This window comes from Mya arenaria, chromosome 1, assembly GCF_026914265.1.
Source record: "Mya arenaria isolate MELC-2E11 chromosome 1, ASM2691426v1".
Classification (NCBI taxonomy): Eukaryota; Metazoa; Mollusca; class Bivalvia; order Myida; family Myidae; genus Mya; species Mya arenaria.
Window position 1 is genome coordinate 15877478 of NC_069122.1, and position 15849 is coordinate 15893326.

Here is a 15849-nt window from a genome sequence, read left to right on the forward strand (position 1 = left end):
AGCTAATTGCGCCTTTTTGTCTGGAATATCTTTGTAGAGTAATATAAATGCCGTATGAAGTTATAAACATTTATTATAAAGCTACTGGTTTAATTAATTGGCTTATACATATAGAACAGATGTTAGATCTTCTTTATGTAAAGAATATTCAAATGCAGTGCAATTATAACTCTTTTTATTTTTGCATACGATGCATTAACCTTCGAATATTTTCGCCCACAGCGGATTTAGGGGGAGGGGGCTGCGCGTATCCCACCCCTCTTAAACTTGTCTTTAAGTTTTTTTCAATGTCACTTTCGGTGAAAAAAATAAAACATACCACAATGTACTATTTAGATATGTCTACCTAGTAGAATTCATTCCTTATGCGTGATTGGCTAGTCGATGTTATCACGTGATATGACCATGTTATGTATATAGCTTAAATATTCCAACTGTTTGGAGTAAGCCTTCGCAGCTCAGTGGATACAGCACTGGACTGCAATTACGGCTACACCGGTTCGAACTCGACTCGACTCGATTTTATTTTTTTACATTTTGGTATGCTTTTTTACAGTTATGATATCAAAGAGTAAAACATTTTATCAAATAATTGTCCTGAGATTCGTTACAGAAAAAAAGCTTTTTTGGGGGCCAATATTGTGTACAGTCCCTTTAATAAGTTATGTCAGTCTTAATTGGACTTGTGTATTGAAATGCGCGATATTGGTTTATGGCCTCTCCATATGTGTCATTTCTGCGGGACAAATTATGTAGCATCGGTAAATCGTTTATGACATGCAAGAGGACATTGAGAGAAATAGACTTATGATTAGCACATTTATTGTTTGCAACAATTTTAGAAATTTTGTTTTATTTTTTAAAAATTTAAAAAAATGTTGGCGATTATCCCGTTATTTACTTTTTCATATCAAATATGTATTTGATGAAATGGAGCTTGATTTGGATATTTCAAATATTGAAATATATTTTTGATTAAATGAGTGTGAACAATTAATTTATTCAACGTCAATATATCATCATCCTCAGTTCCATCCCTCTGAGAACACTCGCAAAAGATTGTTTCCCCGGCCCTTACCTATAAGTATAGTATAGTATAGTCCTGATAAAACTTAAATCATATTGACCAAAAAACTATTTGAATTATAAAACATACCACTGTAAATTACGTGCATGACTCAGAGGTGAGATTTATTATTATCAAACATCTGATGAATGAGAATGTCCCAGAATATGCTGTAAAAGAACACAGAAATGTAGGCAACTATTCGGTTGGGCTTACCTATGTTTTAGTCTATACGGACGAGTGTTTAAATCGCTATTGGTCAAAATGACTTTGATACATCAGTCATCAACCTGGACCAAACAATGAAACATGTTCTTCCTGTTAAGTTTAAGCTGTCTCCTTCAGCATCGACGTCAAATTATGGTCATGTGTATCATGACCTGAATCAATTAATGTTTAATTGAGTCATTGTTCATCATTCCGATCATTCCATCCAAAAAGCACTAATAACGCGATAGTATAGCTACCAGTATCAGATACACATGTTATATTGCATAATTAATGATTAAATAAATGATCCGTTAGTGCATGGAACGGTGAATAATGACTTCCAGCATGGTAACAACACATTTATTGCAAAAAAAAAAAGATTAAATTTTCCACTTTCCAATATTCGAGCCATAGTGTTTATACCGGAAGCCACTATTTTGATTGAATTTATTAAAACCAATGCTTAACCATTCTGAACTCCTTGGCCATATTTCTCGAAACAACCTCGGATGTGTATGAACGGTTTACCTACTCAAAAATCGGTATTTTTAAGTCCGCTGCAAAACGTCATGTAGTAATTTTATTTAGCAGTTAATTTTAATGACTCAACACTTGGAAATCTCAATTATGTTTGCAATAATACGCTTCACAGGCAATCAATTTAAACTTAGATCAATGAATACAAGATAAAACGCTACATGTAATTAATGATATAATTCAAACATTTACGAACTACTTCTACTGATGTACCGGCATACATCCGAGGTTATTTTCGATAAAAGTGGCCGAGGAGCTCCGAATGATGCTTAACCGATCCATACCAGTATACAGTATAAAACGCCACGCATCGGTTATTTCCCTTTAGAGAAAACCCTTAAACTAGTGTAGCACCCTCACTCCAATTCCCTTTATATATACTAGGCCGTTCAATCGTATACACAATTATATTCTCTCAGAGTTTAAGTACTTTGCAGAATATAACCCACACTCCTAACCAGAGACAGACTCAGACTCTGACTCTAAACTTCTTTACTACCTATTAAGCTCCGGATCAGTGTTTTATACTTCCCAATTGACCCCAATTGCAGTTGACCATTCTGAACTGTTTCTTAATCCCCCTAAATAGTTTAACGATATCACGTGATACATTTAACCATACGTGACAATAATCAAAGTATTTTACTGGCTATCGCCACAAAAAGGAGCTTGTCAATCAATAGTTTCAGTGACGTAAAATTCAGCTAGACCAAACCCTTTTAACAGAACTTTAGTGAATCTTCGATGGTACCAAGTAACGTATGAGTTTAGCAATAGGCAGGTCCTTTGATAACTATTATTCAAGTCTTAGGGTCATTCTTAGCAAATGCTTAAAGCGGTTAAATGTTCCCAAATCATTTCTCAGACTATTCAATCGACACCTGTCGGTAAATAAACGCTAGGCATATTGACCACTTTGTAGCTTAAAAAAGGAATGATGAATCAATATTGGCGGGGGCCATTGTGTTACACTAGCGTATGAAAATAATTGATTATTTTTAAGCCTTTAAAAAGAATATTACCACAAAAATTCTGGTTGGCGATTAAAATATAGGTGCGGTCACACAATTTTTTTTTTTTTTACATTTTCATAAAAAGGTGCGGCGGTTAATCCCCGGAACGAAATATTAATATGGTGTGGCCTGGGGGGAATATGAATTAAACCTTTAAAAATGAACTTATTTCGATACAGACATGTAATAAAGGGTGATAAATACAGGATATGCCACTCGTGAAACATAACTTTTTGTGTTCCCTCGATGAGTTATATTCCGATGATAAACTGAAGAGAAGATAATGATTGGTTGTCCGGTTGGCGCAGTGGTTAGCGCACTCGCTTCTCACCTCGGCGAGCCGGTTTCGATTCCCAGCCTGGGCGCATGTGAGTTTGGTTTTTGGTCACCAACCCGGACAAGTGGGTTTCTGCGGGTGCACCGGTTTACCCCATATCACAAGATCACACTCTCGCGTAAAATCGTGTCAACGAGAGTGATTAATATTGAAATAACTTTTTTTTTTCAAAATCGTTGTAAAATAAATATTTTTAAACTAAGAGAAGATAGTAGTTTTAGTATATGCCTAATAAGGATATAAAATGACAGTTTATTGACTTTTTTTCTGAAAAGAGCACTTAAATGTCTGCGAATGCAACGTGATTTGGAAATGAAGTCGTTGAAATTGTGTCCAAACTCAGTACGCGCTGCCACTTGATTTTGAAGTAATATCAATATCAATCTGTTATTTAAATATTTTGAACAGTGAATTACCATTTTAACTTATGTCACTGAGTATGTCCTATAACCCAACGGAAAGTGTATATTAGATAAGTGTATATCATATTATTTAAAAAGTATTTGTATTTTTGTATTTTTGATATTTGATATAAAAATATGTTTATCGTTTTATGATAGGTTTGCTCTTTATATCCTCTTTCAGAGATACATATACATAATATTATGTCAAAATAAAAAAAAACCTGTGCAAACAATTGTGTTTAAAAATAATAATCGAACCAATTATCGAATTGTAAACTGTAAAGGGGTTTCAATGATATGTATTAACAAAATATGAGTACATAAATCATCATAGCGAAGATATTTAATGCCTTTGTATGGTATATTCAACTTTTATCGTTCTAGCAATCATACGATTCATTAATGCGTAAATGCCGTAAAATTAGTGTGTGCAGATGACTCGGGTAACTTTAAAACAGCTTAACAATTGCATTCGACACGTATTGCTATTCTCAAGAAAGGTTTGTGCAGTTTCTTATATAATCAAGCATGGTGTTTTTTCCTAATCAAACCATCAAACTAAGTCATTTTGCACTGTTCGTTCCTTGAACATTTACATACTTTGTTAATATGGCATTTCAGGGTGGGACGCTTTCTATCCTTACGTATGTTACATTGGATAACATTATCATATCAGAGACATCGTTCAGACGTTTCGTTTGTATGATGATACAGTCGCGACATTCTGTGAAATGTGAGTTATCGAATTGTAAAATAGAGCCTGAGGAGGACCTGACGCAGCTGCAGGTCGAGATGGAGAACCAGGCCACTCTTCAGAGAATGGATCCACGGCCCGTCTCAACTGAGTATACAATCGGCATTAGATTATATTCTATGACTATGCCAGCGGCAGTGTTCAGACGTTTCGTTAGTATGGTGATACAGTCGCGACATTCTGTTAGATGTGATTTATGGGCGAGTAAAATAGAGCCTGAGGAGGACCTGACGCAGCTGCAGGTGGAGATGGAGAACCAGGCCACTCTTCAGAGGATGGATCCACAGCCCGTCTCAACTGACTATACAATATACATTACATTATTCTTTACAACCATGTCAGCGGCAGTGTTCAGAAGTTTCGTTAGTATGGTGATAAAGTCGCGACATTCTGTGGAATGTGATTTAAGGGCGTTTACTATAGAGCCTGAGGAGGACCTGACGCAGCTGCAGGTCGAGATGGAGAACAAGGCCGCTCTTCAGAGGATGGATCCACGGCCCGTCTCAACTGACTATACAATATACATTCAATTAGAAGGTGTGACCATGTCAGCGGCAGCGTTAAGACGTTTCGTTAGTTTGGTGATACAGTCGCGACGTTCTGTGAAATGTAAGTTATCGGAGTGTAAAATAAAGCCTAAGAAGGACGTGAGAAATCTGATAGTGGAGATGGAGAACCAGGCAGCTCTCACCGTGACGCATTTTGTGAAGCATCCATACAAAGAATGGGACATTTCGTTCCTCGTAAACGTAAAAGGTAGGTTCCATACACACAATCCCTTTGGATATATATTAAATGAACACATTTAAACTATAATTGCTTGAGATCACTTAATATGTCTGCTTACATTAAGAGTTTCTTTATCAATACAGTTTATGACGATCTGCAAATAATTTCAATTAGCATTTATCAGGGTAGATAAACATTAAATTACATTCTAGTTCAAAATTGTAGTAATACATTTAAGATGTTTTTTTCTTACTAAACAACTGTATAACTGTGCCTTAACTTGATTTTTTTCTATGATTTACTGATGATTTACATATTTTCAAGCTCTTTTAATACGAAATTCGACAAATGCTACCACTGTAAATAAACATATATTAAATATCTATGTTAGGTTTTCATTTGCAAGACATGTTTTCCTTATAATAACTACAAGTTAAAGTGCATATATCATAGATAAATTACATGTAAGTTACGCTTACTTCGACCACTACCAATAATACACGAGCGCGAAGTACGAGTTATGTATAGTTTAAGACACGGGGGTCGTGTGTGTAGTAACTGTTTGCATGATCTGGTCTGAGCAACTGTACAATAAGTCACCTGTTTATATTGGCTTTCAGAATTAAAACAAAATCATGGTCGGGTTACTCAAATCGGCCATTTTTTTATGTTTTTCTTTAATTTCTGAACTGAATACCGTCTTGAAAGTTTGCTTGAACAATCTTTGGTACAACAGTCATGTCAAGGTAGAAAACATGAAAAAAGAATTACCTCGATTTCCAGGCCGTTGAATTGCTAGATCGACTTTTTTGTAAAATGCTGCTAATCGGTAAAGGATATTAAATTGTTCATTGAAAAAATATATTATTATTTCCGAAGAAAACGCATCAAAAAAACTTTGAAATGGAAAATAATTTTAGGCCACTAGACCGCTAACTTTACGCTGCGATGGCTGCCAAGGCAGCTGAGCAGCTAGATCGACTTTTTGGAAAAATGCTGATAATCGCTACAGGATGTAAATTTGTGCATACAACCGTTAATAATAATAATAAAAAGCCTACCTACCCTACCTATTTTTGAAAAGGATGTAACCCTAACCAAACCATTGTCTTGGGGACTTAAGCAAATTGTAGTTGGCTGTTAGCGGCAAGCGTATGGCGTTATAGCATATACACGGTGATAATGCATAGCAATTTTTCCGTCTTTGATACATAAACTAGAGTTAGACAACCAGGGACAGGGTTGAGGCTTAGAGAATATGCAAAATCACATATGTATTAGGTTAGAATACAGATAGATGATTCCTGTAGAAGAATAAAAGAAGATATAATAAGATTGCAACAAAAAGACAGGGTTATAAAATTCTCCACAGCCAGATTGGATTTTTGAAAATACATTAAATAAAACTAAATAAAGAAGAGTATCAAAATACGCCCAAAATGTACTATTTCGGACTTGAAATTGTTAAGATTTTTTGGGGGGAATACCCGACCCTCATCCCCTGACAACACGTTCAACTTAATACATTTCGATTCTGAGGGATAGGCGCTAGTAAAAAGGTTTACGCGCATAACCCTGGATCCACCCTCTGCCATTCCATAGCTAATGCCTATAATGCTATAATGTTATTATACTTTTAATCGTCTTTGAAAAGTGAAATATTACAGTAGATGTGTTATGAATGCTCAGTATGTACACGTGAATGCAAATAGGCAGCATGATGATAATGATGATGATGATGATGATGATGGTGGTGGTGGTGGTGCTGGTGGTTGTGGTGGTGATGATGATGATGATGATGATGATGATGATGATGATGATGATGATGATGATGATGATGATGTTTGAATTTAGATATCTTTGTTCCAGATAAGATGACGCGTTTTCAGAAAGTACGAAGGTTTTTTGGATTCATGAAAACAAAGTGAAATAAAGTTCTAAGGAACTTGTATACCAACATGTTCTTCAAACGTTCAGCATTGACGGCCCACTGCTTTTATCAGAGAAAATGACTGACAAATATGTGGTTCTTATAGCTTCGTAGAAGTGTATTGTCCGAAATAAAACCCGCTATCAAATAGAAGTTCTTAAACGGCGATTCATTTTGATGATTAATGACCAAATATGTTAATGAAACTGTTTACATTTTTTTCAATTCTTTCAGTGGCTTAAAAATGAGTCTAAAGTGTGTTGTTGTTGTATATAGAGTTTGATCTGTTTGTATATGCCTTGCAAATAATAGTGATTTCAGAGTGGATTATTACTGTGAATAGAGTTCTATTTCTTAGCATAATCATAATGATTCTAATGTGTGTTGTTGTTGTATATAGTGTTTGATATGTTTGTATATGCCTTACAAGCTCTATTATGATTTCAGAGTGCATTGATATTGTAAAGAGAGTTTTATTTATTAACACGCAAATGAATGTTTTGTACGATAGAAAAAGATTTTAAAGGACTCGTTCATATTTTATAGGGTAAGACATCAGACAGCAATAGTTCTTGTGAAATGTGAACAAAATGCTGGTAACAAAGATTAAATAATCAGAAAAGAGCTCTTTTGCTAATAATTATTTTCAGCTAGGATTCAGAAAAGAGCTCTCTTGCTAATAATTATTTTCAGCTATGATTCACAAAAGAGCTCTCTTGCTAATAACTATTTTCAGCTAGGAATCACAAAAGAGCTCTCTTGCTAATAACTATTTTCAGCTGGGATTCACAAAAGACCTCTCTTGCTAATAATTGTTTTCAGCTAGGATTCACAAAAGAGCTCTCTTGCTAACATTTATTTTCAGCTAGGATTCACAAAAGAGCTCTCTTGCTAATATTTATTTTCATCTGGATTCACAAATTTCTGCTCAAATAAGTATCTTTTAGTTGTAGTTTGTTTGCTTTTGTTCAACAAGTTAATAGCTGAATTTCAAGTCATTAGAAAATTAGTGCCATATTAAATATGTGGGTGAAACCGTTTAATGTACATTATGACTGTTAAAATAATTGTGTTATTTTGAATATATATTGTACGATATAGTGTGTTTTTATAGATTTTTATTTGTATAAATATGTCATGTGCATTATAGTGATGTTTATTATATGCCTATCTATTTCCTTTTTCATATCCAACAATGAAAATACAGCACGCCGTATTGAAAAATCCATATCACCATACTGTCGTTTTCTGATTCCGTATCATGCTAGTACGGTGTGTGTGTAGTCATTGAACTTCTTTCGCGTCGCTAAAACAGCAATACTGATACAACTTGTCAACTTTTAGATACACAACATAGCCTAATTTTACTTACGCCACCAATAGCACGTAAATAATCAGGAACATAGTATTCAAAGAAATATTTGGATAAGCTCGAAGCAGAAAACACTTCCGATCTATCTAGACAACTAGTTGTTTGCCAATTCGAAGATCATTAATTGTAGCATTATCATAAACATAAGTAGCTCACCAATACAAAAAGAAGACGAATTTGCGTGATCGATAGTTATAGCGATTGAACCACGAACTTACCTCAATTCTGCATATTATAATCAAAAATTCCTACGAACATTCACTTTTGTTAAAAAGGCCGCGTTACGTCTTCCGGAAATGACGATTTGTTTATACTCGTAAAATAAGTACTTTTTGTGCAGTGACATATAATAATTGTTTTTGTATTAGCAATTTTTTTTTTTTCATTTTGCCGAGATATAAAACATTTTCTTCTTATTTTGCTCAATAAAGTGAATTCTGGAAAGTCTGACTTGTTTCGCTGTAGTTGCTTTTCTTAACTTCAATACACAAGAGTACGTACATATTCATACACGCAAGCCATTCTATAGTTGACCATTTGACGGATAGCGGTAAAATTAAATTAAATTAAAACCGAAAAATAAAAAAAGGATTAAATGGTAAGGTATATAATAAATTGAATATTACGATAGGACGCTTTTCTGATGATCTGTATCACGTCTCGTTCGATGTGTAGACACGTATCCGTCTCGATCAACGGACATATGTTAACACACCGAACTCGACGTGATGCAGGTCACCAGAAAAGCGTGCTATAGTTATCCCATATGTCTGGTAGTTCTGTGTTTTAAATGATTTTGTATTATTCATTAAATCTATAGTTCAGTGTAACTGTTAGTTTACTTACATTGTGCTGATTCTAGAGTTCATCGTCACTGCAAGTTAAGGTTTTGTTGTGTTTATGTTTGAAGCGTTTTCACAAGCAAAAGTGTAACCATATTGTCAAATAATGCACAACTTTATTCAATGTGTTCCGGAAAAGTGTTAATAAGCGAGCCCTTAACGATGGTTTAAACTTATTTCCTGAATGAATTGAATACAAGTGTACGTTATATGATGACAATTTTTCAAGTGTCCAATTAATAAAATCACATGCTTAATACCGGTATAAATAACGGGAAAGACCGCACTAATTGTTTACTATACTAGACACTGATGACTATCTATGTTTGAAACTTGTGACTTACTACATTTAAAACTAAAGATTAACTGCCCTTACTGCTTTTGTTACTGATATATTAATACATTTGACATTAATGACTAACTTCATTTTACAATAATGACTTACTGCATTTGAAACTTATGATCTTCCACATTTTACACTAATGGCCAACTTCATTTCACACTAATGGTTTACTTCTTTTTACACAAATACCTTGCTACATTATACAGTAATTACCTACTATATTATAATTACACTAATGACCAACTACATATCACACTTATAGCTAACAACAATTCTAACTTATGACTCAATACATCTTACACTACTTGCCTACTACATTTCACACTAATGACATACTACATTTCACACTAATATCTCATTACATTTTACACTACACACCTACTACATTTTACACTAATGACATACTACATTTCACACTAATGACATACTACATTTCACACTAATATCTCATTACATTTTACACTACAAACCTACTACATTTCACACTAATGACATACTACATTTCACACTAATATCTCATTACATTTTACACTACTTTCCTGCTACATTTCACACTAATGACATACTACATTTCACACTAATATCTCATTACATTTTACACTACATACCTACTACATTTTACACTAATGACATACTACATTTCACACAAATGACATACTACGTTTCACACTAATAACATGCTACATTTCACACTAATGACTCACTACATTTTACACAACATGCCTACTACATTTTACACTAATGACATACTACATTTAATACAAATGACATACTACATTTCACACTACTTACATACTACATCTTATTCTACTTACCTACTACATTTCACACTAATGACATACTATATTTTACACTAATGTCTTACTGTATTTGACGCTAATGGATAACTACAGTTTACACTTATACATTTCTTCATTTGACTTTGCATTCTTTTTGATATATATGAACATTTTTCTGTTATATTTCGGAATATGTCATTATTCCCTCGTCACGAAAAAGATTCATATAGGAAAATCCTTGTTTTATGTTAACAAGTCTTCCCATGATTATTGGGAAATTAAAGTCCCAGTATATTTATGTGACAAAAATGCATTTGTATTTGTAAATATGTAATGGTTAGTAATGATATGGTTTTTTGATGACATTTCATATTTTTCTGTTATTTCGATTTTATATATGTATATATCATGAACTGTTTGCCCATAGTGTTTGCTGCTAGTCATTTTCACGCTGTTTGTTTGAAATAATGTAGACCCATTGTGTTTTATAATTATACATGTTTTGCTTTTTTAATTAGACTTGTCTGCGGTTAACTTGGTCACGCCTTGAATCGCAAATCATTTTTAAACTAAATGCTTTGACTTTAAACATACTATTTTAACTTGTTATTGATTATTTCCGTATTTGCATGATAGTTTGTATATAGCTTGGCCACATGAAAGTTCATGAACATAATTCCACTTTGCATTTTCCAAATAATTTGGTTGGCATTTGATTTGAATTAAAAAAATCAAAAGGCATTTGATTTGACTTTTAAAATATCAAAGTCACGTTGTCAGTTTCGATTTGTAAACATATATCGTTTAAACTTAATATTTCCATAATATTACATACAATGTTAAGAAAAAATTTATTAGAACATTTACGGTAAAATAGGACATTTTAGATTACTTTTTTATATGAGAATAGATTTCATATAAAACATTTGTCATGATTTAGAAACATGAATACTTATAATTCATGAACGTATGTTAACGGTGTCTGCAATTTATTTACTTTTACCATGTTAATGATTATATTGTTCATTTATTGAACTAAGTAGATGGTACATTAACGTAAGTTAACGGTGTCTGCAATTTATTTACTTTTCCCATGTTAATGATTATATTGTTCATTTATTGAACTAAGTAGATGGTACATTAACGTAAGTTAACGGTGTCTGCAATTTATTTAGAGCATGCCCTTAGTGTGTATCTGTCGATACACACATATGGTTAGCTGCATGCTGTGTTTAAATGGTTAACTACAAGGCTTGTCCCTGTAATTGTTCAGCTGCATGTTTTGTTTAAATGGTTAACTACAAGGCTTGTCCCTGTATTTTCCATTGTATTATTATTGCTACATTCCGCGAAAACCTTGTCTCTTAGTGATACATGTGTTATGCATGCATTGAAATATTACGTAAATGTCCTGCATTAATGAGTGTATTTACAAATTCAACATGGTATGGACATGCCAGTTTCAGCCCTTCAGGCATCTGCTGTGTGTAGGCTACTGTTTGCACATATCGTTTGTGAATGTGTTATGTCACCAAATAGCAATATACAGAAGAACATGATAGATAGGGGCGAACCAAAATTGTATATCAATTATGTTAAAATTCACGGAATTCTTCGATTGAAACGTAGGCTTAATGTCGGAATGTACAAATGTACTCTATAGCTAAGCGTCGATTTGTGTTGTATTATTTACGATAGTTTGTAATAGTAGAGAGAATTATCGTATTTTTTGAAAGATTGCAGAAAAATCTTGATGTTTATGAAAATGGTAATTTTACTGAACGAGTGAGTGATCAGTTACAAAAAAATGTGGAATAGTATTTAGTGTGAGTGTTTAACGAGTGTATATAATCATGAGTTATTGTGATGTTACAGAGAAGAATAGTTGACTTTGTAACAGATAAGAAAGTGTGATAGAAGGTAGTATCGTACTAGAGTTAATTTAATTTTTGCCCCACGGAATAGATATTGAAAGTCAAATTTTGTTTAATTAAAATAGTTGTGATAGAGGAAGGATCAATTGTTAATACTTGTAGTAGAATTTGTTAAATTTAAACGTGATGGAGGCGGGTACAGTTGTAGAGTTTGCTAAATATAAATAGTGGTGTGGTGATTGAAGGGAGATTAATGGTAAATATTGTTAGCTATGAATGAGTGTGATATAAGAGATATAAATCGAATAAGTGTGATGGCAAAGATATTAAGTTTGTTAGATATTTATGAATGTGATGATAGGGAGATTCATCATAAAATTGTGAAATATGAATGAGTGTGATGCAATGTAAATTAATCGTGTGAGTGATTTGCAGCCGTTGTCGGTGTCTTCTTTTTTAATAAATGCTTTGTAAAAACGAGAATTATAATCTAACCGCTTCCAAGTATTTCAACGAATTTGTTCCTGGTACATAGAAGAAGGGCGAAATAGGTTGTCAGGTATTAAAATTGTTTAAATAGTGGTACAAGCTAATTGTGCAAAACTATAAGGATTCGAGGATGAGCTCTGATTACTTACCTACATCCTCATGACAGTCATTCATTACACTAAATACCTTTGCATGCCATGTGTCAATACAATACTTCATGCCCGTTTACATAAAAATGTCAAAACCTTTCGTCTTTACCTAGGTGCCAAACGATGATCTAGTATTGGCGAAAATCGATCATTCACGGTTAAGGTCACCGATAATCGATTGCATAATCTCGGAATCGATTATCGCCATATGGCACTATTCTTTGATAAAATAAAAAAAATAAAACAGTTTAAATCATTTTGAATTAACCTAAGAATCTGCATTTTATCATATGAATTGTCTGCTGTTAACAACTACTCAGTATAATTTATTCATGCCTATTTTAATATTAACTTAGGATTGGTATCCGTGCGTAGGGTTTTTCTCATGTGTCATTTTGTCGCCTGATTCAGCATGATTAAAACATATTAATTAAGTGTATTCCCATTTCTTCTTCGTATTACGAAGCGCTGCCTTGTAATTGAGGTCCTCAAACAATTTTGATACCTTACCGTCATGGTGTTGACCACATAGTTCGCCCTTCCTATACGTACCAGAGCCATCATCGCATTGAAATATTTAGAATCCGGTTATGATAAAATATTAGTACATGTATACTTGTTATTACCAAATAATGTACGAATGAAATAAAAGGAATGAATGTTTTCATTTGCTTGTTTTATATTTTAGTATTGCCTGACGTCTTCCTTACTTTTTAAGATGTATATAAGATAAGGTTCAACCTGGAGCCCTGTCTTTTGATCGTAAATTTATAAAATATGGCCGAATATGGTCCTGTCTGTAACTAAACTTGAACTTACTATTTAAAAAGGCTCGTTCACCCGTTTGATGCTGGCAACGTTAAAACAATCTGTTACTTTACCCAATCTCATTTACACCCAACAACACATAACTTGGAGATTTTCATTTGTACGGGGTTTTAAGTCCTAAACTGATTCATTTTTCAATATTGTTACTACCGCTGTTCTGCAAAATAGAGCATTTTCTGTCAGGATGTATAAGAAGTTATAAACAATAGAGCTCTTATCTCAGCCGTTCAAATAACGTTTTAACAAAAGAGCTCTTATCTCAGCCGTTCTAATAACGTTTTAACAAAAGAGCTCTTATCTCAGCCGTTCTAATAACGTTTTAACAAAAGAGCTCTTATCTCAGCCGTTCCAATAACGTTTTAACAAAAGAGCTCTGATCTCTGCCGTTCTAATAACGTTTTAACAAAAGAGCACTTATCTCAGCCTTTCTAATAACGTTTTAACAAAAGAGCTCTTATCTCAGTCGTTCTAATAACGTTTTAACAATAGATCACTTATCTCAGCCGTTCAAATAACGTTTTAACAAAAGAGCTCTTATCTCAGTCGTTCTAATAACGTTTTAACAATAGAGCTCTTATCTCAGCCGTTCTAATAACGTTTTAACAAAAGAGCTCTGATCTCAGCCGTTCTTACAACGTTTTAACAAAAGAGCACTTATCTCAGCCGTTCTAATAACGTTTTAACAAAAGAGCTCTTATCTCAGCCGTTCTAATAACGTTTTAACAAAAGAGCTCTTATCTCAGCCGTTCTAATAACGTTTTAACAAAAGAGCTCTTATCTCAGCCGTTCTAATAACGTTTAAACAAAAGAGCTCTTATCACAGCCGTTCTAATAACGTTTTAACAAAAGAGCTCTAATTCAGCCGTTCTTATAACGTTTTAGCAAAAGAGCTCTTATCTCAGCCGTTCTAATAACGTTTTAACAAAAGAGCTCTTATTTCAGCCGTTCTAATAACGTTTTAACAAAAGAGCTCTTATCTCAGCCGTTCTGATAATTAAACTTCTGATTATGTTTTAACAGATAACAAATGCTTTGTTCGCAAATCACAATTATTTCCTTTCAATGCCTGACCCTATAAAACGTGAATGAGTCCCTTTAAGCTCAGTCCACGCATAAAAACTTGGAAATGCCTTAAACAGGACTTAAATTGTGTTAAATGCAAAAAGTGAATAAGATAAAAGTGACTGCAATCCTCAGTCAAATCCATATGTTAGAACTGTTGAAGACACAGAGTGAGGTTCAAGAGATCCGGATGCGATACACCAGCTCATTGCTAAGAGAACCCTTGGTTTCATTAATTTGCTCGGTTTATAGCACCTATACACGGAATGCAACTTAACTGAGTTAAAGCAGTACTGAGTACACCATTCCCCAATAATATTATTACTATAAATGCCAAGCGCTATACAAGAACGCTACTGCTACCATATATTAATGTCTTTCGATTTTGACGCAGCCGGAGATCGAACACCCGACTTCCGCACCGGTAGTGAACGCTCTACCAATGATCTATCGGGGTGGTACTGAAATGAGACGCTCATAATAACTGTGCCACAGCGAGACGCACATGATTGCCATGATACAGCAAGACGAACATGTCCGTTGTGCTATAGCAAGACCCTCATGATCCTTAACCACAGTGAGTCGCCCATGTTCCCTCGCCACAGTGAGACGCTCATGTTCCCTCGCCACAGTGAGACGCTCATGTTCCCGTGCCACAGTGAGACGCTCATGTCCCCGTGCCACAGTGAGACGCTCATGAGCCTATGCCACAGTGAGGCGCCCATGTTCCCGTGCCACAGTGAGTCGCTCATGTTCCCGCGCAACAGTGAGACGCCCATGTTCCCGTACCACAGTGAGATGCTCATGTTCCCGTGCCACAGTGAGGCGCTCATGTTCCCGTGCCACAGTGAGTCGCCCATGTTCCCGTGCCACAGTGAGACGCCCATGTTCCCCTGCCACAGTGAGATGCTCATGTTCCCGTGCCACAGTGAGGCGCTCATGTTCCCGTGCCACAGTGAGGCGCCCATGTTCCCGTACCACAGTGAGTCGCTCATGTTCCCGTGCCACAGTGAGACGCTCATGTTCCCGTGCCACAGTGAGATGCTCATGTTCCCGTGCCACAGTGAGACGCTCATGTTCCCGCGCCACAGTGAGACGCTCATGTTCCCGTGCCACAGTGAGACGCTCATG

The 15849-nt window shown here is 34.7% G+C and overlaps 1 protein-coding gene across 1 annotated transcript in view; it reads left to right on the forward strand.

The window, feature by feature from the left end:
- LOC128218894 (uncharacterized) overlaps positions 1 to 13492 on the forward strand; it is a 19715-nt gene extending 6223 nt beyond the window's left edge. Inside the window, exons 3-4 of the mRNA XM_052926692.1 lie at positions 4189 to 5077; positions 6920 to 13492. Coding sequence (XP_052782652.1) covers positions 4189 to 5077; positions 6920 to 6978 — 948 coding nt within the window. The 3' untranslated portion in view covers positions 6979 to 13492. The remainder of the gene's footprint in view (positions 1 to 4188; positions 5078 to 6919) is intronic.
- The last annotated feature ends 2357 nt before the right edge of the window (positions 13493 to 15849 follow it).